Source organism: Procambarus clarkii, chromosome 75, assembly GCF_040958095.1.
Source record: "Procambarus clarkii isolate CNS0578487 chromosome 75, FALCON_Pclarkii_2.0, whole genome shotgun sequence".
Lineage (NCBI taxonomy): Eukaryota > Metazoa > Arthropoda > Malacostraca > Decapoda > Cambaridae > Procambarus > Procambarus clarkii.
This window is the reverse complement of record NC_091224.1, coordinates 22,794,808-22,820,684: the sequence shown is the minus strand read 5'-3', so window position 1 is coordinate 22,820,684 and position 25,877 is coordinate 22,794,808. Positions and strand designations below refer to the sequence as shown.

General features: G+C 45.2%; 1 protein-coding gene across 2 annotated transcripts in view; it reads left to right on the top strand.

The window, feature by feature from the left end:
• LOC123771711 (uncharacterized) overlaps positions 1-25,877 on the top strand; it is an 80,020-nt gene that overhangs the window by 49,105 nt on the left and 5,038 nt on the right. For both annotated transcript variants that reach the window (XM_045764405.2, XM_045764404.2), the window contains exons 4-7: positions 1,330-1,471; positions 10,714-10,856; positions 13,024-13,107; positions 21,837-21,966. In XM_045764405.2, the coding sequence (XP_045620361.1) occupies positions 1,330-1,471; positions 10,714-10,856; positions 13,024-13,107; positions 21,837-21,966 (499 nt within the window). The remainder of the gene's footprint in view (positions 1-1,329; positions 1,472-10,713; positions 10,857-13,023; positions 13,108-21,836; positions 21,967-25,877) is intronic.

Below are 25,877 nucleotides of genomic sequence, written 5' to 3'. Positions count from 1 at the left end.
GGTATGTTGGAGGAGGGGGGGAGGGGGAAGATAGGGATGGTATATGCTAGGGAAGGCCTGGGCACAGGGGCGACCCGGGCACCGCCGGAGTACCCCCATCTAGTACTCTAATAACTTAACCAACACCTCACTAGTTTGAGGGGATTAATTTACTTAGAATTTCATTATATTGTTAAACCATGCATTAATCCTATAAGACCCATATCCCTGTTGACATTAGAAGGGGATCATATTCCACCCGCCAACGTTATTCACTTGTATAAAAGGATACGACGGGGGGGATTGAATTGTCTTTTAACCGTCGACTTAAACAGATTTAGAAGACTGTAGGCCGAGTCCCACTGAAGGTATAGATTTGGTGTTGTGACTTGTACTCTGTGCGATTATGGAATTTTTGGGTTGGGGGTATGGGGGGGGGGGGTAGAGGGGAGAGGAAGGAGGGGAAATATTTTCCATTTATTATATCAGGTTCTCTCTCTTCCTTCCATCATTTCCTTCATACATATATATATATACAAGATTAGTTCCTGCTGTTCTTTGCCTTACGTCTACTCCTGCGTTATTATTGTTGCATTGCATCCCTTTTATCACCCGCTCCTTCCCCATACTTCCACTTCCAACGTTTATCATTTAATTTTCTCTGCGTCTTGTTCTTTATCACCATTTACGCCATCTTTACCTCATTTGTTACAATTGTCTCGCATCTTTCCTCGTATAATGAGTTTTATGGCGTATTTCCTAAACGTTTGTCTTCGTTAGTCTCCCCCCCCCCACCCTCCCCCCCACCCGACTCCTTCTCTCTCGTTTACTTAATTGGGACAAGTTAAAAGAATGGCAATTAGAGGAAATTGCTAATTAGGAGCTTAGTAAGGTGGAGTGAGGAGCGTTGTAGTGCTGGAGGACATGCAGAGAGAGAGAGAGAAAGAGAGAGAGAGAGAGAGAGAGAGAGAGAGAGAGAGAGAGAGAGAGAGAGAGAGAGAGAGAGAGAGAGAGAGAGAGAGAGAGAGAGAGAGAGAGAGAGAGAGAGAGTTAACTAATGTTAGTGGCTGCCAAGAGCTTTGTTGCCAACTCACCTGGGGCAGTGTTCAGTTTTCTGTGGCTGGTCTTGAAGTGCCTAGAAAAATAAAGAGTCCACCCTCCCCCCCCCCCGGGGAAGCAGAGGAGCCGGCGGGAATCCCTGGCTTCAGAGACGGGAAATATCATCACCACAACTCCTTTTGCAGACACTAGTTTACCAGAGGCGCTTGTTTCCTTGTATGTAATCTGTTCTTGAACACCCGTTCCTTGAGGCGTTTCTCACCTGTCTGTCATCTCTGTCTCTCTCACCAGGAGCTGTTCCGTAACGACCAGAGGGTGACGCTCTCCTTGACCCGGCTCTCTGTCTCAGCCTCGGGTCACTACCGCTGTGAGGTCATTGCTGAGAGTCCCAGCTTCCGCACCGAGTGGTACAGGGCCACCATGACCGTCCTGCGTGAGTCCCCAGCGCTGCCCTTGTCACTACCATCACTCTCCTCCATCTTCACTACCATTACGCTCCTTCCATCACTACCATCTTCACTACCATCACGCTCCTTCCATCACTACCATCTTCACTACCATCACGCTCCTTCCATCACTACCATCTTCACTACCATGACTCTCCTCCATCAGTACTATCCCACCATCACTACCATGCCACCATCACTCTCCTCCATCAATCTCCATGAATATTGTAAATGCCCTCAATGACTACTACTGATATCAATCACATTAATGATAATACTCACACAGAAAAAAAACCCATTAACGTGACACATATCAACGAGAAAGTTCACTAAGGCACTGAGGTGGACGCGAACCTCCGTTAGTGTGTTCTACAAGTTGAGAGTGTAGGACGACTCTGGTCTTCCAGCAGAGTGCTTGTGGGGAGGTCACACGTAAACACGTGGACTGGCTTCAGTAAGGGCCTCCACACTTCCTGCGATTTATGTGGAAATTCAGTAGTTTGGATGACTTTAACGAGGCTGGTCTAGTGGTAGAGTATGCGGCTTGGCGGTGCTAAAGTCGTAGGTTCGAGTCCATCTCATCGCCCTAGTGAATTTTATCAATAATAATACAATTTTAAATCAGAAAGTTAGCATGATTCACTGAAGCACAACTGTATTACAATTTAGACAGTATTACAGCAATCGCATCAAATGATGCTATATTATAGAAATATGGTCTAGAAGTTCCATTAATCAATATAAACGGATTTCTATGATAATTCTACAAGAGAGAGAGAGAGAGAGAGAGAGAGAGAGAGAGAGAGAGAGAGAGAGAGAGAGAGAGAGAGAGAGAGAGAGAGAGAGAGAGAGAGAGAGAGAGAGAGAGAGAGAGATAAAAATTATAGATGACAAATTATTCATTAAACATCTCCGCCCCCCCCCCCTCCTCCCTTCTCACACATCCTCTCGTGAGTAATAATAATTTCGGTAATTATTTGAAATTATAATTTTCAACGAAGAATTATAAAGTAGAAACCCTCGGGCACACACCCACCACAGGCCCGCCACAGACTCCACCACAGACTCCACCACAGGCCCCACCACAGGCCCGCCACAGGTCCACCATAGGCCCGCCAGAGGCCCACCACAGCCCCACCACAGGCCCCACCACAGACCCGCCACAGGTCCACCACAGACTCCACCACAGGCCCCACCACAGGTCCACCACATGCCCGCCAGAGGCCCACCACAGCCCCACCACAGGCCCCACCACAGGCCCGCCACAGGTCCACCACAGGCCCCACCACAGGCCCGCCACAGGTCCACCACAGCCCCACAACAGACCCGCCACAGGCCCCACCACAGGCCCGCCAGAGGCCCACCACAGACTCCTGGAATGCTGCATAATTTTGATCTTTCGTGAAATCGTGGACGAGCGCCTCCACCATTAGCCAACTTCCCTGCCCCCGGCAATTATATACAATTAAATACAAGTAATTTTCACTTGTTCAATTATCATTAGTCTGCCTTCAAATTATCAGAGTTCTGAAATATATGAATTATAAGCCTCTCTCTCTCTCTCTCCTTTCTCCTTCTTCTTTATCTCCTCCTTTCTCCCTTACTTCATCCCTTCACCCTCTGCTTCCTTTCTCCCCCTCCTATCATTCTTCCCTCCCCAGTCTTCACCTTCCTATATCGCCTATATATTCACCTGCCTATATCCCACCTCACAGATAACAATGTTTATTGAGAAGCAAGCTGCCTGGCTTCGTACGCTTCTCGTTAGGTTAGCAGGTTGAATTCTTTCCGGTATAGCAAATAAAGAGACCGGGCTGCCCAGATACCAATCTTAGTTGCAGACCTAACCTGTCTCACTCCGACTGCTGGACTCCGCTAACTGTTGCTTGCTGCCTTAACCAGCCAGGAAGGTTCTGTGGAGCATCTATAATGGGCCAGGTTATACACCCGGCGTTTGGGGCTGTGTGTGTGTGTGTGTGTGTGTGTGTGTGTGTGTGTGTGTGTGTGTGTGTGTGTGTGTGTGTGTGTGTGTGTGTGTGTGTGCGTGTGTGTGTGTGCTCTCAGGTGTGTACAGCTCCACCCCTGTCACACTGGTTCCGCTCTTCTAGAGATCTGGACGGGGCTGGTGACAGTACCGGGCGAGACAGTCTTCACCACCTGTCCCACAACAGGGAACACGTCCACGGCGTGAAGACACTATACAGGGACCTCGACCCAGTTACACATGTCCCGGACGCGAGCAGCCGGGGGACACCGACCCCCCTAGCCCTGTCCGCGACCCCTGGATCAACAACCATTAAGATTCCGTGTCCATGAAATGAATATAAATGATACATATGAAAGAAAAAACTCACACATGTTGTGTATAATAGGCCAAGTTGCATAAGAAGCCGAATTTTCGTGAAATATTATATTTTTCAAGTGTTTTTTTTACTTATGTAATGTAATGGAATGATACAGCTTTCCACATGTCTACTTTTTTGTACTTTCATTCAAAGTTAACATAGAAATTTGTTAATACCTAATCTAACCTAACCTATTTAACGTAATGTAACTAATTCTTGTTCCTATAAGAATAGATTATAATTTTTAGAAAAGAACCAGTCTGGAAAGAAATATTTGAAAATAACAAAATTCATTTGCCTGTTAGGCAAATCAGACCTTGCATACTAGGCCAACTAATGCGATTCTGGCTGTTAGCCACCACACACACACTCAGTGAACTAACCCACCACAAAACACTGTGCTCAAAGAGGACACACTACCGCTCCCCAAACAAACTCCAGCGTGTTTCTTGCTCAAGTGAACAAACACCTTCCCGCCCCGCCCCCCCCCCCCCTCTGTCGCATCTCGTTTGGCAAGACGATCAACTGTCTATTTATCTCTCTACCTCTCTTTTTCTGTCTGCCGCTCTTTTCCTGTTTGTGTATTTACTATTTGTGCCTGCAGGAGCGCGCGCGCGCGCGCGTGTGTGTGTGTGTGTGTGTGTGTGTGTGTGTGTGTGTGTGTGTGTGTGTGTGTGTGTGTGTGTGTGTGTGTGTGTGTTTGTCTGCACATCTGCGATTATAGATCTAAGCTGTCTGTAATTACCTAAGTGTAATTACCTAAGTGTAGTTACAGGATGAGAGCTACGTTCGTGGTGTCCCGTCTTCCCAGCACTCTTTGTCATATAACGCTTTGAAACTACTGACGGTCTTAGCCTCCACCACCACCTTCTCACCTAACTTGTTCCAACCGTCTACCTCTCTGTTTGCGAAAGTGAATTTTCTTATCTTTCTTCGGCATCTGTGTTTAGCTGTATTCTGTACAGCTAAATCTGTATTCACCTAGTTGTGTTTACGGGGGTTGAGCTGTATCTCTTGGGTCCCGTCCCTCAAGCTTTAACTGACGGGTTCCCAATGAGACTGACAGATGCACATATAAAGCTGGGTGCGGAGTCTGTGAGTAATCCTGTGGTCCCGGGTTCGATCCCGGGCGCCGGCGAGAAACAATGGGCACAGTTTTTTTCACCCTGATGCCCCTGTTACCTAGCAGTAAATAGGTACCTGGGAGTTAGGCAACTGTTGTGGGGGGGAGGGGGGTGTGCAGCCTGGGGAGGGGGAGGGGAAGCCTCTCGATAGAAGCCTAATTATATATATATATATATATATATATATATATATATATATATATATATATATATATATATATATATATATATATACATACATACATATACATACAAGCTTCCTGTCCCTCATAACAGGAGTCATTAATTATATACCTTTTGGCTTCCGTGTTTCTAGTCTACAAAAACTGGGTTTATATTAAGGCAAAGTTTGGGAGGAAAGTTAATAAAAGCACAAGTGATGTTTTATGGGTCGTTTGGGGCACACAGAGAGAGAGCCATGATAGTGTGCGTATGGCCCATCATACCCGGGGTATGTGCTCGGGTATACCCAACGGGGCAGGCGTAGGGGGGTATGCCACGTGCACCAGCATGATGAGGCATTATAATATTGTATACGTGCATAGGCATACAAATTTGCATTTACTACCCGGGGCACAAATATAGAGGCACGAGGTATGTATATTGAGAGGCATATATAGACTATATATATATTGTATTGAGAGGCATATATAGACTATATATATATTGTATTGAGAGGCATATATAGACATACTTGATGGCATACACGGGTAGGGGGGAGCCTGGGGCGGTGGGGGGGGGGGGGGGGTTACTTGCACATATGCAAAGAATATATGTACTAAGAACATGTCGAGACGCACACACATATATCAAGGCCTGACACGGTGAATATCAGAGCGGGGGGGGGGGGGGGGGGGTAGAGAGAGGCTATACCCGCATGGATGAAATAGGGTCATACAGAGCCTCGAGCAAGATCAAACACACGCACCATAGGGCCATAAGAAGCTTCTTAGAATCATAAGAGGCTTCGTAGGACCATAAGTCTTCATAGGAGCACAAGAGTCTTCATGTGACTATAGAAAAGCTCCACAGACACTGTACAGAACCAGTACAGAACCAGTCACACAGCGCCAAACTCTGACCAATCAACAAACAACAAATCCACAAGGGCCGTGACGAGGATTCGAACCTACGTCTGTAAGCATCCCAGACGCTGCCTTAATCAAAAATCGACGATCGGCGACCAATCACCAGGCCAACCACACTGGCGTGCTCGTGACCTTCAAGCACCAATCACCAGACCAACCACACTGGCGTGCTCGTGACCTTCAAGCACCAATCACCAGACCAACCACACTGGCGTGCTCGTGACCTTCAAGCACCAATCACCAGGCCAACCACACTGGCGTGCTCGTGACCTTCAAGCACCAATCACCAGGCCAACCACACTGGCGTGCTCGTGACCTTCAAGCACCAATCACCAGGCCAACCACACTGGCGTGCTCGTGACCTTCAAGCACCAATCACCAGGCCAACCACACTGGCGTGCTCGTGACCTTCAAGCACCAATCACCAGGCCAACCACACTGGCGTGCTCGTGACCTTCAAGCACCAATCACCAGGCCAACCACACTGGCGTGCTCGTGACCTTCAAGCACCAATCACCAGGCCAACCACACTGGCGTGCTCGTGACCTTCAAGCACCAATCACCAGGCCAACCACACTGGCGTGCTCGTGACCTTCAAGCACCAATCACCAGGCCAACCACACTGGCGTGCTCGTGACCTTCAAGCACCAATCACACACCATCTTCAACACACTCACCATCACTCTGCCTTCTCCAATAATACCTTACATTTTGAAGTTAAAAACCCCCAACGGATAAAACTATGACGGACTATAAATCATACTGATTTAAAAACATTCCCGTTTTCTATATCATGGGGGTCGCTGGGTTAGGTTAGGCTCAGGTGTTTTAGTATACCATTCATGAGATGGTTATCTCGAGATGATTACGGGGCTTTAGTGTCCCCGCGGCCCGGTCCTCCACCAGGCCTCCACCCCCAGGAAGCAGCCCGTGACAGCTGACTAACTCCCAGGTACCTATTTAATTCTAGATAACAGGGGCATCAGGGTGAAAGAAACTCTGCCCACTGTTTCTCGCCGGCGCCCGGGATCGAACCCGGGACCACAGGATCACGCGTCCAGTGTTCTGCCCGCTCAGCCAGCGGATCCCTCAGCCATCTACGTAACCAAGTGCTGTAGCCAACTGCATTTTACACTCAGTTTTGTAATGCGCGTCGTTTTTCGCAGCATTTATGACTTTTTGTAGCGTTTAGCTGCTAGAATGGACCTAATAAATATATTACATTGCTAAAGTTTACATTATTAGCCTAAAATTTCGTCCCCGAAAATTCTCGAATACTACATTTTAAAATGGACAATATTTGAGGAGACTTTTTTTATACATAATATATATATCTTTCTTGTTAAATAAGTTTATGAGGAAGAATCAAACGTTTGTTTTTGTTCCAATATTACAAAATTATCCTACACAATGTGATGATTCAGGATCTAAGGATAGAAAGCGGCAATTTTAGTAGTTTGTACTTTATCGGATTAAATATGTAGTAAAGAGAGATTAGTAAAGCTTTTGTAATTACTGCAATGTAGTCCAACACTTTCACCTGCCTGTTGTAATCAACTTCATTACATTAGACATATAATTCTAATTCACTGTGTTAGGGACCGTGTATATACATGTTAGGCTTATATTGAGGTTCCCACAGGGTCGAATTAATTAACCGCCCCCCCCCCACAACAACCAGACCGCAACCCCACAAAAAGCTACCTAATTACTGGTAGGTGAACAGGTGCATTACGCTATAGGAAATGCGCCCAATCATTTCCGTTCCACCCGGGATTCCAACCCGGAACTGCCGATTGTGAGTCTTGGACGACGTTTGATTGATTGATGAAGATTAAGCCACCCAAGAGGTGGCACGGGCATGAATAGCCCGTAAGTGGTACATCTTGGAAGACCTCGCCAGTACTGCCAAATACTAGGCTGCTCTCCTGATATGGCTTGGTGTTGGGGGTTCATTAAGGCCTATCCCACTTCTGAAGGGTTATTATCATCCCAAGTGCTTACTGACCGGCCAGTAAGTCTGTGTATATCCTCCAAGAAGCGAGGTACACCTTTCAAGTGTATAGATTTTTAACAATTCTTGGGTGTTGTTTATCCAAGCACCGCTTGCTGCTATACAGTTGTTTCTCTTGCTACTGTTGTAACTTATGTTGCTACTGCTAATGATACAACTCCTCCTGCTGCTGTAATTACCAGCTACTAATAATACTGTTTTAACTACTATTACATCTAATACTGCTGCAGCTATTATGTCCACTGGTGTCGTCACTAATTACCTCCTATTGATATTACTATTACAACTACAAACATCAGTATTAACAATAGTAACGTAACAATAAACCAATATTATCTTCCTCTGTTCTCTTGTGCAGTGTTCACCATTTGATATATTTTAAATATTTAAATTTTTGTTTCTCACCTCCGTCCATTTTTCCGCGAGTTCCTATTTTTATCGTTCTTCCGCCCAGACTTTTTCTGTTGATTTTGTTATTAACATTTTCGTCCGCGTCGGTCTATTTAGAAAAATTCGCGCGTAAAATAATATTCTTCTCGTAAAGCAGCAGCTCGAATTTCCAAAGCGGTCATTGGTGAGAATAATGGTATGACGTCATTGGCTCTCGCGGGAAACATTTTCCCAGGAAGCCCATTGGTGAAACAGTTATATGACGTCATAACATCTATGACGCTGCACAATTTACTGAGATTCTCATTGGATGCTAGTCTCAGACGACATCCTATTTTATTTGTGATTTGAAATTTAGTGAATCTGTTGGAATTTAAGCTTCAAACCAATTGAGGCTAAAATTTACACGTCAAAAATATTAGAGGGACTGGTTCCAAATCTGTACACGGAAATAACACCACATGAGACCAGGATCCTGACACAAGTTTCTAACCTCCGGTTAGAAAGGAGGGACCCAAGAGCTAACAGCTCGATCCTGTAGGCACAAATTGTAAACACACATATATGATGGTTGAGATTAGACAGAACCAAAATAATAGAAACATGGGTTGACTGCATATTCCTTGACTGTCAGATGGCCATCGACACAGTACCCCATCTGGAGGCTAGTATCCAAACTAGAGAAATACTCTGAAAAAAGCAGATAGTACACTACAGTGAATAGGTGATTATTTAAGACAATGATCATTGATGCATCAGCGAGTTAGATATGGTGTTTGCAAGCTGGAAGGATAGGCAAGTCATACCCATGTACAAAACTGGTGACAAACAGGATCCATTCAACGACAGACCAGTAACCCCTAACAAGCACAACACGCAAATGTTAGAGAAAATAAATGGATCATCTTGGAACAGTAAACCTCAGAACGAAAAGTAATACGGATTTAGAGACTATAAAGTTCTGATTCACAAAGCTATTCGAACTATGAATAAGAGAAACGCTAGGATGCTAACACAGTACTGGATTGCTTACTAGACAACATTAGACACTGCTCCACACAAGAGGCTCCTGTACACATTACAGACATTAGACTCTGCTCCACACAAGAGGCTCCTCTACACATTATAGACATTTGACTCTGCTCCACACAAGAGGCTCCTGTACACATTACAGACAACATTAGACACTGCTCCACACAAGAGGCTCCTCTACACATTACAGACATTAGACACTGCTCCACACAAGAGGCTCCTCTACACATTACAGACATTAGACTGCTCCACACAAGAGGCTCCTCTACACATTACAGACATTTGACTCTGCTCCACACAAGAGGCTCCTGTACACATTACAGACAACATTAGACACTGCTCCACACAAGAGGCTCCTCTACACATTACAGACATTAGACTCTGCTCCACACAAGAGGCTCCTCTACACATTACAGACATTTGACTCTGCTCCACACAAGAGGCTCCTGTACACATTACAGACAACATTAGACACTGCTCCACACAAGAGGCTCCTCTACACATTACAGACATTTGACTCTGCTCCACACAAGAGGCTCCTCTACACATTACAGACAACATTAGACTCTGCTCCACACAAGAGGCTCCTCTACACATTACAGACAACATTAGACACTGCTCCAGACAATATTAGATATGTCCCAATATAACAGGAACACGGAGGTCGAAAATGACAGCACTGGACAAATGAGTTTGTAAAGCGGTGGCCTAGAGAATACAAGACAGTGTTGGATTATCTATTAGACACCGTAGGTACATTGCCTTGGACCTACAGGATAGCCGAGGCCTACGAAAAAGATAACAAGAACTTCTCTTCATCTTTATCTACAGAATATTATTAAATTGATACCGAGGTACTTTTTCTATTTATTTACTACTTAATCCTGATTGGAATAGTATAGAACATAATCAAGTAGCCTAACTAGATACTATGTTATTTAGAGATATTCTGGTTCAAGTACAAGTTAGTGTCTGCTATTTTGTTTTGACACTAACTTGTGTTATTAGTATGCTGTCCACTCTTGTCCCATAGCTTGGAGGTGTCTAAGGCCTAAGAAAGTCTTAATTCAGCCCTGCTAAACCAGCAGAAACTGTATTCCCTGGTAGTCTATATATAATATATATTATATATATATATAATATAATTATATTATATAATATAATTTATTTATTTATTAAAATTTTTCAATTATCTTGTATGATATCTCCCTCTCTCTCCCTCCCTCACTTCCACAGGAGAACCACTCTCCGCCCCGGTGCTGGTGGGAGCGAGAGAGGAATACGAACCCACAGAACTTATCAAGATCGGATGCCAGCCTCGTCGTCCCTTCCACGGTAACCTCCAGCCCTCCCTCCAGTGGTACCTGCAGGGTACACAGGTACGTCGCCCCTCCCACGGTAACCTCCAGCCCTCCCTCCAGTGGTACCTGCAGGGTACACAGGTACGTCGTCCCTTCCACGGTAACCTCCAGCCCTCCCTCCAGTGGTACCTGCAGGGTACACAGGTACGTCGCCCCTCCCACGGTAACCTCCAGCCCTCCCTCCAGTGGTACCTGCAGGGTACACAGGTACGTCGCCCCTCATACGGTAACCTCCTGCCCTCCCTCCAGTGGTACCTGCAGGGTACACAGGTACGTCGCCCCTCCCACGGTAACCCCCAGCCCTCCCTCCAGTGGAACCTGCAGGGTACACAGGTACGTCGCCCCTCCCACGGTAACCCCCAGCCCTCCCTCCAGTGGTACCTGCAGGGTACACAGGTACATCGCCCCTCCCACGGTAACCCCCAGCCCTCCCTCCAGTGGTACCTGCAGGGTACACAGGTACGTCGCCCCTCCCACGGTAACCCCCAGCCCTCCCTCCAGTGGTACCTGCAGGGTACACAGGTACGTCGCCCCTCCCACGGTAACCCCCAGCCCTCCCTCCAGTGGTACCTGCAGGGTACACAGGTACGTCGCCCCTCCCACGGTAACCCCCAGCCCTCCCTCCAGTGGTACCTGCAGGGTATACAGGTACGTCGCCCCTCCCACGGTAACCTCCAGTGGTACCTGCAGGGTACACAGGTACGTCGCCCCTCCCACGGTAACCTCCAGTGGTACCTGCAGGGTACACAGGTACGTCGCCCCTCCCACGGTAGCCCCCAGCCCTCCCTCCAGTGGTACCTGCAGGGTACACAGGTACGTCGCCCCTCCCACGGTAACCAGTGGTACCTGCAGGGTACACAGATACACCGGCCTGCTTAATATGTTGAATAATAATATATAATATATATATGCAAATAGCAAGGAAACAGTCTGGAGGTAGGGCCGGCCATGATGGCAGTCTCCACTAAGGACCTCTCAGTCATTCAGGTACACAGCCCGCCAAAGGGTCCGCAGTGCATTCGAATCTGGTGAAAATATTGGCCACCAAACTCCCTGTCAAAGGCTGTGTGGCATTCAAGCTCTCGGCAGAAAAATTTCAGTGGCATAAATCCATTTTCGAATGTTCCCTTGTGTTTATTTTCCATTACTTGCTGAGGGGAGTTGTTTCGGAGAGCTGAACACCGATACACCACTTCGAATCCCGCTCTCGCTTCTTTATTTCTACTGAAACACAGTTTACAAAATTTATGAATATTGAATATATTTTAAACAATGTTAGTATATAATATTAATTCGAGAATGTATGTAAATTTAATACATTTTGTTTTAATCCATCTTCGCTGAATTTAACGTCCAGTATAAACAAGGTTCACTATTCTACACGATCCAGATAAATAGTGTTTCCTATACATGATTCTTATCAGCAGTTTTACCTATGTTTGATACAGTTATACATGGTATAATTGGTGGTCAATATACATGGTGTCCCTTTACAATCCAGAGTAACGTCTGGTATAAGGTAGTTTTGTGTCCTTTATGAAACAACAACAACTCTTCCCATTCCATATAAACAGCATTCACTGCAAATCATATAGCATATCAACAGGATATTCACTGTTAATCGCGTCCCTTACAACCGGCGTTCACTGTAAATCATACGCGTTGTAAACGACTGACTCAATATGGCGTCCTCCGCCTCTCATTTCATTGACAAAAGAGCATATAATTTACCATTTTGGTCACGAATAATTATCACTGTGGTAGAACAATGCAGCGGATCCGGATTTACTGCGATTATGGGAGCAATATGCCATGAATCCGGATTAGTATATTCGTTCGGGGAATGTAGAATACAATACCGGACTAATCGTTCGGTACAAACACATACATCGAATTCGGATTAACATGTGTTTGATCCGGACCACCAATTTGATCATCATGATGTAGGAAATCCGGATTAACAACTCTTGGAGACAAATGCAGTGAATCAATATTTACGTATTTTGCGGAAACACGTACCATACTCTACCCAGTGTTCTTAACTATATAATCTCCTTTTGTGTAACAAGCCCCCCTCTTCCCCCCCTCTAACTAGCCCTCCCCTTGCATTAACTAACCATCCCCCCCCCTTCTAACTAGGGGGGGCCGCCTGTACGTTACTAATGCAAGTTGTACGTTCCCCCAGGTGGAGCCCGACTGGGTGTCGGCGTACGGGACCTCTCTACATGGTGGACCTTCAGGCCTCTCCTTACACGTCCCTGGTGAGCAGGTCAGTCACTCTCACTCACGCCTCAGTCCTACTGACTCACTCTCACTCACGCCTCAGTCTTACTGACTCACTCTCACTCACGCCTCAGTCCTACTGACTCACTCTCATCAGGTCAGTCACTAGAGTGTTGGCTTGTACCGAGTCACACTCAATGTTGAGTCCCTTTAGTCACAGAGTCTGGCGAGTCGACTAAGCCAGTCAACGACGAGTTGTCTTAAGTCACTCACGAAAACGAGCAAGAAAGTTACTGTCAATGACTGGGAAATCCCGGTAGTTAGTCTTACACACGAGTAACGAGTCACTCCAATTAGCTGCCAAGAAGTCAATCTCAGATCATTTACTGACGAGTCACTGAGCTTAACGATAACCCACTCGAACGATCAGTCATGTAACGAGTGAGTTGGTATAGTGTTTCTCCGAGGTCAGTTCAGTCCAGAAACAAGCAAGCGCTAAGTGGAAGGTTAGTCGAGTTATCGAACCGGTGTTGAAGAGATCACTTGGTCGAGAGCACCCACGCCAGCCAGACACTCTTCAGGTCATCTGTTGGCCGTTGTTTATGTTCCCGTTTTCTTTTTATGTGCGTAACTGTTGTGTACTCACCTAATTGTGCTTGCGGGGGTTGAGCTTTGGCTCTTTGGTCCCGCCTCTCAACCCTCAGACTGTGTTTTGCTTCCCTTGTTTACATTAGTGTGGATTTCTCTCTAGTGGAGTAAAGGAGAGGGATTAAAGGGTGAGGGACTAAGGGGGAGTGACTAAGGGGCAGGGACTAAAGGGGGGAGAGACTAAGGGGGACCCTAAGACACCACAATACCAATGACCACATCACCAACAAGAGACAGTCGTCTGGGAACAAATGAGACGGTGGTCGTAACAATTACCATCTGGTCGTTACAGCAACAATGGCCTGTCACCTTAACTACTCGTAACGATCGTTTGCGGCCCATTTATTAGGGCTGGAATTGCTCTGGATTACAGTTAAAACGCCGTCAGCGCTTGGAAGCTGTTCAACTGCGCCTTCAGGCGGTGATGGGCGAGTACCGGGCGTGGGCGTAGGCATGGGTTAGGGTGTGTGGGCGTGGATTAGAGCGTGTGAGCATGGGTTAGGGCGTGTGAGCATGGGTTAGACTGTGTGGGCGTGGGTTAGGGTGTGTGGGCGCGTATATCAATATTGCTAAATATCAATAATTCTCCATCAATACAAAATAAAGGAACTTCACACGAACATCAAACCAACAGCAAGTATAAATGAATGAATACAAAAATAAAGTCAACAGCGGGGGAAGAGACAGAAGAGCAGCGACAATAAATGTTAGGCTCGTCCCGCCCGCTACATAATGTTATGATTTTTGTCGAAGTTTGTGGGAGACTGCGACGTATTGTGTAGGACGGGGGGGGGGGGGAGGATGGCACTACAGGGGGCAGTTTGTTTAAGGTGGTTCAAGGTGCAGACAGACTTATTTTCTGATTGGCTGACTGACTGGCTGGCTGGCACCTCCCATTATATTTATTTACTATAACCCTGAAGAAGATCCTTTGACATCTATATCTATGTTTTCATTTCTTGTTTTCATTCTACTCATTATGCTCAATTAGTATTAAGCTTGTCATTTAAGTTTATCATGCCCGAAACGCTTTGCGTAATAGTGGCTTTAGGCATTGTATGTACTAGCTATACCTATAAGTCAAACAATCCTTGTAAATATTTATTGTATGTATGTACCTTACCTAAATAAAAATTGTATTGTATTGTATTGTATATTACCTGTGCCTCCAGTTTCCAAATTACGTTCCCTTCGTTCTGTTGTTTTAACTTGGAACAGAACTTCTTTCTCTATTTAGTCAATTCCCTTTGGAATTTTATACGTCGTTATCATGTCCTTGTTTCCTCCAGCGTGACGAGGTCAAGTTCCATCAGTTCAGCAACAAGCCTTCTCGCATATATTTGTTGCATCTTTTCTAGTTTTGTTTATCTATAGATACCATGCCAGTGCAACATTCTCAATAATGGGTCTCGTATAGATTATACATCGGTCTTGGATGACTCCTGTGTGTGCCTGTAGGGTCGAGCTCTGTATTTATTACTGTTGTCTACAGAATCGAGCTATTAGCTCTTGGACCCCGCCTTTCTAACCAATCTATTTTAACTATTATATCTACTACATATATTTCTCCCCTAACACACACACACACACACACATCCCCAGGAAGCAGCCCGTGACAGCTGACTAACTCCCAGGTGCCTATTTACTGCTAGGTAACAGGGGGATCAGGGTAAGAGAAACTCTGCCCATTGTTTCTCGCCGGCGCCCGGAATCGAACCCAAGACCACTGGATCACGTGCGCAGCGTGCTGTCCGCTCAGCCACCGGCCCCCTGTTTGTGTGTGTGTGTGGTTGCACAACCCGTTCTCGCACTTGCTTATAGCAAATATTGGCTTATTTAATAAGTTCATATGTGACATACTAATTAATTGTGAATATTTTAGTTTACCTTGAAAAGCTTCATAGAAAACCCAACCCATTCTCGCACTTGCTTATACTTGTGCTCTTGTGTGTGAGAGAAAGTTTAGATCAGTAGGGCCATCTCTGGAGCTGCTCAGGAACACATCTGGGTGGTGACAGTTGAGGACACACGCCCTACACTCCACTGCAACACTTTACCCCGCATATTACTTGACAATTTCCATAATAAATAATGTTCTGGCATTTCAGGCGGAGCCACCATGCTGGCTTTACTTTTACTCGTTTGATGAATTATTTGTTGCTGTAAGAACTTTATTTGCCAGGTGGAAGGGTCAAATGTATTTGTACATGTAACATTATGTTTTATTCCTCATCTTCCGCTTGTTTTGAACTTGTGTTTATCGTGTTGTGTTACCTTCTATACTTTTTCTTCATTTATTTCCTTTTTTTTCCATCGTGTCTTACTTCTCTTTAAGTTGTGTACGCTTTATCTACTTTTCCTTCGCCTCCCTCTTATTTACCCTCCCTCTCCCCCTTCCATTCCTCTCCCTCCCCGCCACCACCGTCATGTATCGGAGCCTAGGCAGACACCCCGCCTGCTTTCATAACCGATTTGTTTGTTGCCGCCGAAGGCGGCTAGTTTATTGTGTACCCCATACTCATCCTGTGAGCGGTAGCGCAAAAGCATTACAAAGAGCACCAAAGGTCTTTATCAGACCTCATCTTAGATTATTACATAAACAATTTCATCTATCCTTCTCACCTTATAGTTACAATGTCAGCTAGTTACAGAGAAAGTGCTATTTCAAGAGTTATATATTTACAGTAAGTCATCATACATTAATGGCAGGTCTTATCGTTAATACATAATCTGACCGTATTTCCTACTTCTAAACTTTCCTTCACCAATGCCTCTCCATCCTCTTTACTAAAAAAAAAAAAGAAAAAAAAATATCGAAGCCTAAGTTTTTTTTTATTAATACTATTTTCTACCACAGACGTGTGTGTGTATACACGCCACAGACTTGTAAAGATCAGCTTTGCGTTGTGGTATTTCTCTCAGATACAATTATTGGTAAAAACATCAATGAAACACAAAAGCGTCGTCCAAGAAACGGAACAAAATTAATTTCGAACAACTTGTCATGGTTCATGAAACACAAAGGAACCTAATGAGTACGAATTAGCAGCAGAACACCCGTATGAAACACTGAATTAGAAACACATCTTTGATCTAGATGTGATAGAAAATCGATATTTCACTATCTTGTAAAACTAATAAAATATATCTCAGCATTATAAATAATGAATGAACTAGTTGTTTAACAATAGAAACTGAAAGAAAGTAGAGAGAAAATAAAGATAAAAAAGAGCGGGAAAAAATGTCGCCGTACCACAGCACGCTGTTGACGACTAGGTGGGCGGGTAATTTATTGGGTGGAATAATTAAATGATTTTATTATGTATATTATTATTTATGTAAATGAGGTCAAATATAGTTTCATGGGTTATTACATACAATTCTGTAACGAGAGATAGATAGATATATATATAGATAGAGATATTATATATAGCGTGGTGCAAAGGTCTCGAAACAGGGGAAATTAAATATTTTATCAAAGTAACTAACTATTCACAGAATATGCTCTACATTGTTTCCTTTACTTTGAAAACACAGAGATGGGATTCTCCCGCTCATGGTGACCTCCCATTAACACATGTTATGGTCAAACTTACGGCTCCCATGTTTGCTTTCAGGCCATTCATGTCTGTTATCTTTTCCTGATATAAGAGATACAACATTTGTATTACAAAATTATAATACAATAAATAATTCAATATGTTTGTCGAGCATATTTTAGAGATAAAGTTACATGTTGATAGTATCATCTCTTTATGTATCTGTCGCTGTATCTCTCTGCATGTTTGTATCTGTCTTCCTATGCATGGCTCTCGTCGTCTGTATCTGTCTTTTTCAGCATCTGTCCACACAATATGGTAAGAGACCATATTTTGAAATTTGTTTTTTTAGAATGTCGAGCCAGTCCCAGAATCGTCTGGAAATTCGAGGGTTCACAACGGCACCGTGTCATGCTGTACTCGTTTGATTAGTGTAAGAACCCTAATGTGCCCAACCCCGACCCGACTATGTTGGGCACATACCCGACAGCAATCATAGTGGAAAGTTGGGTGAGGCTAGCGAAAACCTCGGTCGGACATTCATTTATATAGATATATAAATAATCCCATTCTTAAACTGAATGGCTACAGAAAATATGACGAAACAATAATTTAAGAAAATTGTACGAGCAAGTGCCGCCACCACCCTCTGGTACGGTTTGGTCCGCCCGCATGAAAACTGCCCAACGAAATACTATTATTACCCCAACCAGTATATTTAGGAAGAAAATATATTTCACTAGCTGGCTACTCTCTCTCTCTCTCTCTCTCTGTAGTGAAAAATACCAATGGGAGAGAGGGAAAAATAATATTGTGGAGGTAATGGACGGGCAGTAGCATTGTTTATGTTGACGTGATACCTGAGGTATGATGCTAATGGAGCAGCCTCGTCCACCTGACCTCAACATAGTGTGTTTGTGTATTTGAATTGTATGCCTTTTGTGTTGTGAAGCCTTGTGTGTGTGTGCTTTTTTGTAGGTGTGTGTTTGTTGTGTAGGTGTATGTGTGTTATTCAAGTGTATGTGTGACCACCTAACTTCACCGAATTAAATGTGCATGTGAGTCTGTCAGTGTTTTTCTGTGTTCTGTTTATTACATATTTCTGTCAATATAGAACTACGCTTCCAGAGTCCAGTATTTGCACGTTATAAATCATTTTAAGCTTTCAGTAATTTTAGTAGTTTATAGTCCAACCATCTTCCCTTTGTCGGGCAAAACATACTTCCCTTTATACCAGGGAGAGTAGGGGTGATGGAGCCAGGGAGAGTAAGGGGTGATGGAGCCAGGGAGAGTAAGGGGTGATGGAGCCAGGGAGAGTAAGGGGTGATGGAGCCAGGGAGAGTAGGGGTGATGGAGCCAGGGAGAGTAAGGGGTGATGGAGCCAGGGAGAGTAAGGGGTGATGGAGCCAGGGAGAGTAAGGGGTGATGGAGCCAGGGAGAGTAAGGGGTGATGGAGCCAGGGAGAGTAGGGGTGATGGAGCCAGGGAGAGTAAGGGGTGATGGAGCCAGGGAGAGTAAGGGGTGATGGAGCCAGGGAGAGTAAGGGGTGATGGAGCCAGGGAGAGTAGGGGTGATGGAGCCAGGGAGAGTAAGGGGTGATGGAGCCAGGGAGAGTAAGGGGTGATGGAGCCAGGGAGAGTAAGGGGTGATGGAGCCAGGGAGAGTAAGGGGTGATGGAGCCAGGGAGAGTAGGGGTGATGGAGCCAGGGAGAGTAAGGGTGATGGAGCCAGAGTAAGGGTGATGGAGGTAGTGAGATTAGTATGGAAGGAAATATAGTGTGTTGCTGCTCTTTGGCTTATGATTTGTAGTTCTCATTTCAAACCCCCTTCATTTCTTCCTTCTTTCCCTCAATTTCACCTTCTCTCCAACACTTCCTCCCTCTTTCCCTCCTGCTTTCCTTCCAACACTCGTTGCCTCTCTCCCTCCCTACTGCTCCCGCAAATCAATTGGCGGTGAGCATATCAGAGTTCCTGGATGACCGGAGCCACTCTGTTGAGCCCGATGGATGACTCGACCCAGTTCACGGGAGAGCAGAAGTGGGTTGATCGTGAGTGAGTTACGGGAGAGACGGACACAAACGGACAAGTAGAAGGTTCTCCTGACCCTATTCCGTTTGACGACTAGAAGACTGCTACAACACACGATGTTCAAGTACGTTTATCGAGACAAGAAAAAATACATCCCAAAGGGATAGAGTAGCTTAGGCTATTTCTGCTGTTCATCCAGCAGCAGCCTATCCTCCCTGGGATGACTCACTTCTCTCGACAAACAGGAGAGGAAATTGTGAGGAGACAGCGCTAAGCCAGTATGTCACATGGAGGGGATACCAGGACAGAATAGAAAGGATAAGGGCTGGGATAGTTAACAATCTCACAGCCTATGAGGGTGAAGTGGACTTTACAAAATTTAAATAATAATTATCAAATTAATAATTATCCAGGTCATTGGTTTATAGTATTGTTGTACTAGTTCTCATTACATATTGGAATATAGTTTCTCTTTGTACTGCATTTTGATAGTTTCTTGTATTTTAATACAGCTTGTATTGTATTTTAATACAGCTTTTTGTATTTTATTTTAATACAGCTGCTCGTACTGTATTTTTGTATATCTTGATTTGTACAGTTCTACTCATTGTATTATATTGTATAGTTCTAATTTTATTATTATTATAATATATATATATATATATATATATATATATATATATATATATATATATATATATATATATATATATATATTGCACCTTGTATTGCATTTTTATTTGCATATCGTTGTATTTTTGGGGGAAAATATAATTACGTTTATGAATGAATGAATAATAACTCTGCATACGAGGGCTGAGTGTGTGTGTATCGCTGTTTAGCTTTATGTGTGTTTGTCTACCTACTTATTCAAATATAAACAATCAATTAAACACATGGATATATCTCTGTGCAGCTACCTATCCCTTCTCCGTTTACCTATCACTTACTCTTCTCTTCCGTCTCTCTCTCTCTCTCTCCCATTTTTGTATCTCCCTGTTCCACGTTTGGGTCTCCCTCTCCCCCTCTATCTCTCCCTCCCTCTACCCCTTCTCTCCCTCCCTCTCCCACTCTATCCCCCATTTCATCACTCCCTCTCCAATTATAATTAAAACGCTGAAATTAGTAAGCAATTATTGTTGTGGATTACACAGTCATAAAATATACAATTATCTGTTTATGATAATCCGCCGTAATTATGTTATTATAATTACATTCTTCTCTTATATATTTTGCGGTAAACTAATTTATTTTGATTTACTCAAGTTGTGAAACACTGCAAGTGTGCGCGCGTGTATACTCGCCTCTATGTACATAGAGGGCGAGCTTCGGCTCCTGGGCCCCGCTTCCAGTCGCCAATCGTCCAATATAATAATGGTTCACAACACTCTTGGTTATCATACCTACTCTTACCTCTGTATAGGGTTAGCATCAACTACCTCCGCTTTCTGTTATAGTGAAGAAGTGCTTCTTTACCTCATTGTGGTTCGTTTTAGTGTCCACCCCGTGTCCTCTCAACCCGTCCACTAGCGTGCTACTCTTTCTGATTCTCAAGTGCTTCCGAGAACATTTCACAGCGGCAATCATGTCGCGTGTTGTAACTGTCTTCAGCGAGAAGCTTAGTTCCCTGGACATTGTTGCCTGGTGGTGCAGCCGTCTCAGCTCAGCCACCTGCCTGATAACACCTGCGGTATGTCACACCAACCCATCCCCTCAATTAATAGGTCGCGTTCTTTTACGCTATCGTAAACAACGTTACAAATTCAACCTATGAAGGAAAGTCATGTCTTACAAATATTCACGTTTTCTATCGACTTGCTTCCTGTCCTTTGGTGGGTTGCTTAGGTCAGATTTTTTACGGTGTGTCATTACCGAGTACTTTCTTAGTCAGGGGGTACTCCATGCTGGGAGGAATATATGTATAGTCCGGGAATTATGTCTTCTTGATCTCTTGTCGTTGCCGTCATCTTGTACCGGCCTGATGGCCCGTCACACACACTACAGTTGGATTCAAATTAAGCAGCTATTTTTTCCGATGCTATTCCTACCGTTGCCAGGAGCAACGGGAGTACACTACACTAGGACATCACAATAGCGTGGTTTTCCCAGCTGGAGCATTCTGTAACCTTCGTTTGGTGTGGATGGTTATACCGCCCCGAGTCCTCGGCGTAAACTGACATGCTGAACCCCCGTTGTTGGAGTCATGACCACATGCGAGTAACGGTCGAGGTGCGGATCCCTGTGGTACTAGGCTTGTCTCTTACACCCACACGTCTCCGTGGCACGCTTTGCGTACCGACTTGCTCTTCTCTCACACAGTTCAAAAGGCCTCAAGTTACTTCTGCATGTTTCTCCCACACTGCCTCGCCCTCCCCCCATCTCCCACACTGCCTCGCCCTCCCCCCATCTCCCACACTGCCTCGCCCTCCCCCCATCTCCCACACTGCCTCGCCCTCCCCCCATCTCCCACACTGCCTCGCCCTCCCCCCCGAACAGCCTCACAACAATCACCCCTACGACCACCCCCCACACCCTGGCTAACACGTGTGGTCCCCCACAGGTATCAGCAGCTGGGGGCCAGGTGGTGGCCGAGTGTCGCCTGACGTTGGGGCCGCACCAGCTCAGCACCAACACCACCATCAAGGTCAAGCTCAGAGCCGCCTCCTACCTCCACAACCTCCACGCCGCAGGTGAGGCCAGCAGCAGCCAGGTGAGGCCAGGGGGCAGCCAGGTGAGGCCAGGGGGCAGCCAGGTGAGGCCAGGGGGCAGCCAGGTGAGGCCATGGGAGGCAGGGGGAGGTCAGTATATAGGGATGTGCTAATACTAACTTACTAATGCTAAGTTTCCAAGTACCCTGAAACACCCTGAGTAAGGGACAAGGACATTTGTTGATACACTTAAAAAAGGTAATATTTACTTACAGATAAGTTACAGACGTATTTAGAATTGTGTTCATATTTTGACAGGTAATTGTGAGGAACTGACACTGATTCAGTGTCATGTAGCAGGGCGAGTCTTGGATGGGTATATTAATATTTATCTCTCCTTCTGTAGCGTTGGTCGGCAAAATGAATGCATTGAAGGGGTTGCTGAAGCCAATTCCATCTACAACTTTCAAAAATAAATATGATGAAAACGTTAATGTTGAGATAGGTAATTAGCGCGTCGGGTTTATACCTGGCGCGCTAATTACCGATCTCAACATTAACGTTTTCATCATATTAATTTTTGAAAGTTGTAGATGGAATTGGCTTCAGTAACTCTTCCTTCAATGCCTTCATCTTGTCGCCCAAGGCTACATGGCGCTAGAACGTCCTTACATCTCTACGATTCAAGTGTGTGTCCAGCCTTCACGGATGTCCCCTTCTGCTACCTCCTTTTAATTTAAATAGGCTTCTTTGGTCAACAGGTCTATTCCCCCCAGAATCTTGTATATAGTGGTCATATCATCATCGTATCTTCTCCTCTAATGTGTTGAGGGCGAGTTCAATCAGTCTTCATAGCTTAGCCCTCTCAATTCTGGTACTAATCTAGTTGCAAACCTCTGAACTTTCTCAAGTTCGCATGGTGTGGGCTCCATGCTGGTACTGCATACTCAAGTAATGGTTTCATATTGGCAGTATTTGACTTTAAAGCCTCCTTGTCGAGATTTTTAAATGATGTTCTTATATTTGCCAACTTCCCATATGCTGCTAATGTTATCCTGGACCAGAGTATTTCCTTGCATTCCTTCGGCTCATTTACTTTCCCAGCTTCCACTCGTCCTCTTGTCCTACTTTCTCTAAATTTAAAGAGGCTATCCTTATCTACTCCCCTCGTTATCTTATATGTTGTGATCATATCCCCCTCCGGTCCTTCTAGCCTCATGGGGTCTGAGATTTAGTTCCACTAGCCTATTTTCCCAATTTAACCCTCTGCGCTCTGGCACGAATCTTGTTGCAAACATTTATATTTTTCAATTTTGCCTTTATGCTACACGAGGTGTGGGGTTCCATGCCGGTGCTGCGTATTCCAGTACTGGTATAATAAATGTTGAATAGATCATCGTCAATGAGTCCTGATTTAGGTTTCGAACCGATGTTCTTATATTTGCTAGCGTCCCACGTGCTGCCGATGGCGCTGGCGGTGGTGGTGTTAGTAGTGGTGGTTGTGGTGGTGTAGTAGTGGTGGTTGTGGTGGTGAAGTAATCTGAGTATCTAGTGGGCCATTTTTGGTAAGCAGAACTGGCGCTGAGGGATGAACCAAACGTCGAGTTAAGGGGCCTAAATGAATGCTCATTCAGATGGTGGTTGTGGTGTTGTAGTAGTGGTGGTAGTGGTTGTGGTGTCATCACTGTGGTGGTGACGGTGGCCGGGCGGAAGGCGTCAGAGCCAGCTGACGAACCAAGCGGCCCCGACATATTGGAGTTGCCCGCTCAATTGCTATTCAATATTGGCGATCAACAATGCCCTCCCAGAACCGCTGGGTGAGAGCAGATTTGAATATTGCCTACCCAGGGGAGGCAAGGGGGGGGGGCTAGAGAGGCAAGGTGGGTGGGGGGGGGCTAGAGAGGCAAGGTGGGTGGGGGGGGGGGCTAGAGAGGCAAGGTGGGTGGGGGGGAGGCTAGAGGGGCAAGGTGGGTGGGGGGGGGAGGCTAGAGAGGCAAGGTGGGTGGGGGGGGGGGAGGCTAGAGGGGCAAGGTGGGTGGGGGGGAGGCTAAAGGGGCAAGGTGGGTGGGGGGAGGCTAGAGGGGCAAGGTGGGTGGGGGGGGGATGCTAGAGGGGCAAGGTGGGTGGGTGAGGGGAGGCTAGAGGGGCAATGTGGGTGGGGGGGATACTAGAGGGGCAAGGTGGGTGGGTGGGGGGAGGCTAGAGGGGCAATGTGGGTGGGGGGATACTAGAGGGGCAAGGTGGGTGGGGGGGAGGCGAGAGAGGCATGGTGGGGGTGGGGGGTGGGGAGGGGTAGGGAACAAACAACACACCAGCACAGCCTTCAGAACACATTCCCAAACTGTGCCTAGAACATTTCACTCATTTATGTAGCCTCCCGGACATGTAAACCTACGTAACAGCCAGTGATATTGTTAATAACATTATCGTAACCGTAATAATGTTACCATAATCATATTTGCCTTACCCCTCCACTTAGTGCGCCTTTTGCCCGAAACGTTTTGTATAGTAGTGGATACACATGTATGTGTAGCCACTGTCCCCTTCAAGTGTTCCTTCCTCTTATATTCCCTTGTACACACATTCTAATGAATCATCATCAATTATTGTTATCATCATCTTCGCTGTTGTTGTTATAGATTCAGCTATTCGGAACAAGTTGCAAGTAGCACGGGTTACGGTGAGCCCGTAACTTACCTGGCACAGGAGTGGGGCAAGTAGCACGGGCTATGGTGAGCCCATAGTGGACTTACCTGGCACAGAAGCGGTGTTCGGATGATCATCTTCACGTGCTACTCTACATCAATAGGTCTGCCTGTGCCTGGGCACTCCAGGAATGCGATTCGATCCCATTATATTATTTAATTAGATACATGACGCTATGATTTCATTGTGAACTTAGTCTCAACCTAGTTTCCTGCACCGTGTCAATGTCTTAAGGATTTTCAACCTAGGTTTCCATGTGTGCACCTGCAGCTTAAGGCAGGAGCGTCGCAGGTGGACTGAGGCAGACTTAACCACCCAATAAACTGTGGTAGCGCGTCACTGGGCGAGGCATCTCTCCACAATGGGTTTCCCTTGGCCAGGGAAGCCACAACCAGATATTTCCTCAAGTTTATGCCTTAATTATGTCATAGAAAACTGCTTTTTTATCAGATAAGAGGCTGGAAAAGGTATTTCAGCATTCGATGACTATTGTTATAATGTACATTTATTTGTTTATAATAAAATCGTTGTTTGGGTTAACTATACATAGCACAGAACTGATGAAGATATTACACGGTAAAGATAGCATCTATGAAGCATACAAAAATATTTTTTATCCTGAAAATGTATATTTAAGCCTCAGTTAAACTGTATACTGCTAGCAGATAATGTTTAAAGTTATACAAAGCTAATCAACATACAAACCAATCAGCTTAACCTTACACATCTGCAGAGACAGCAAGCTCATGGAGGAAATCATTCACCCGTGCATTCATTAGTGCATAATCCTGTAAAAACCTCTCAACGTGGGTTTGTCAAAAATAAATTCTGCCAAACGAACCTTTCAAAATATTTGGCAGCCATAACCAACTGCACGGGGAAAAGAAACTTCCAATAGTGTAGATGAAAGACGTACCTTTATGAAGTTTTCTTTATAAGACACTACTGTGACAGAAACTACAAGTACATTGAATAACTTGTTAATTAAAAGAAACCATTTCCTATCTTGCATTCAGTTACTGTCATCACCAACATTGCTGTGAATTACAATAGTTATCGATACAGAAATGATTTCTCAAGCAAGTTTACCTGGGTTGAGTTGTATCCGTATGGAGTATCTCACGGACATGGTAGATACCGTTGCTTCCACCGTCTACTATCTGTTAGACAGGTGTTGGAGAAGGGAGAGGACAACAGTGTTCTCCCTCCACTTGTACACCAGACACTGACAGGTCAGTGCGCCGCCC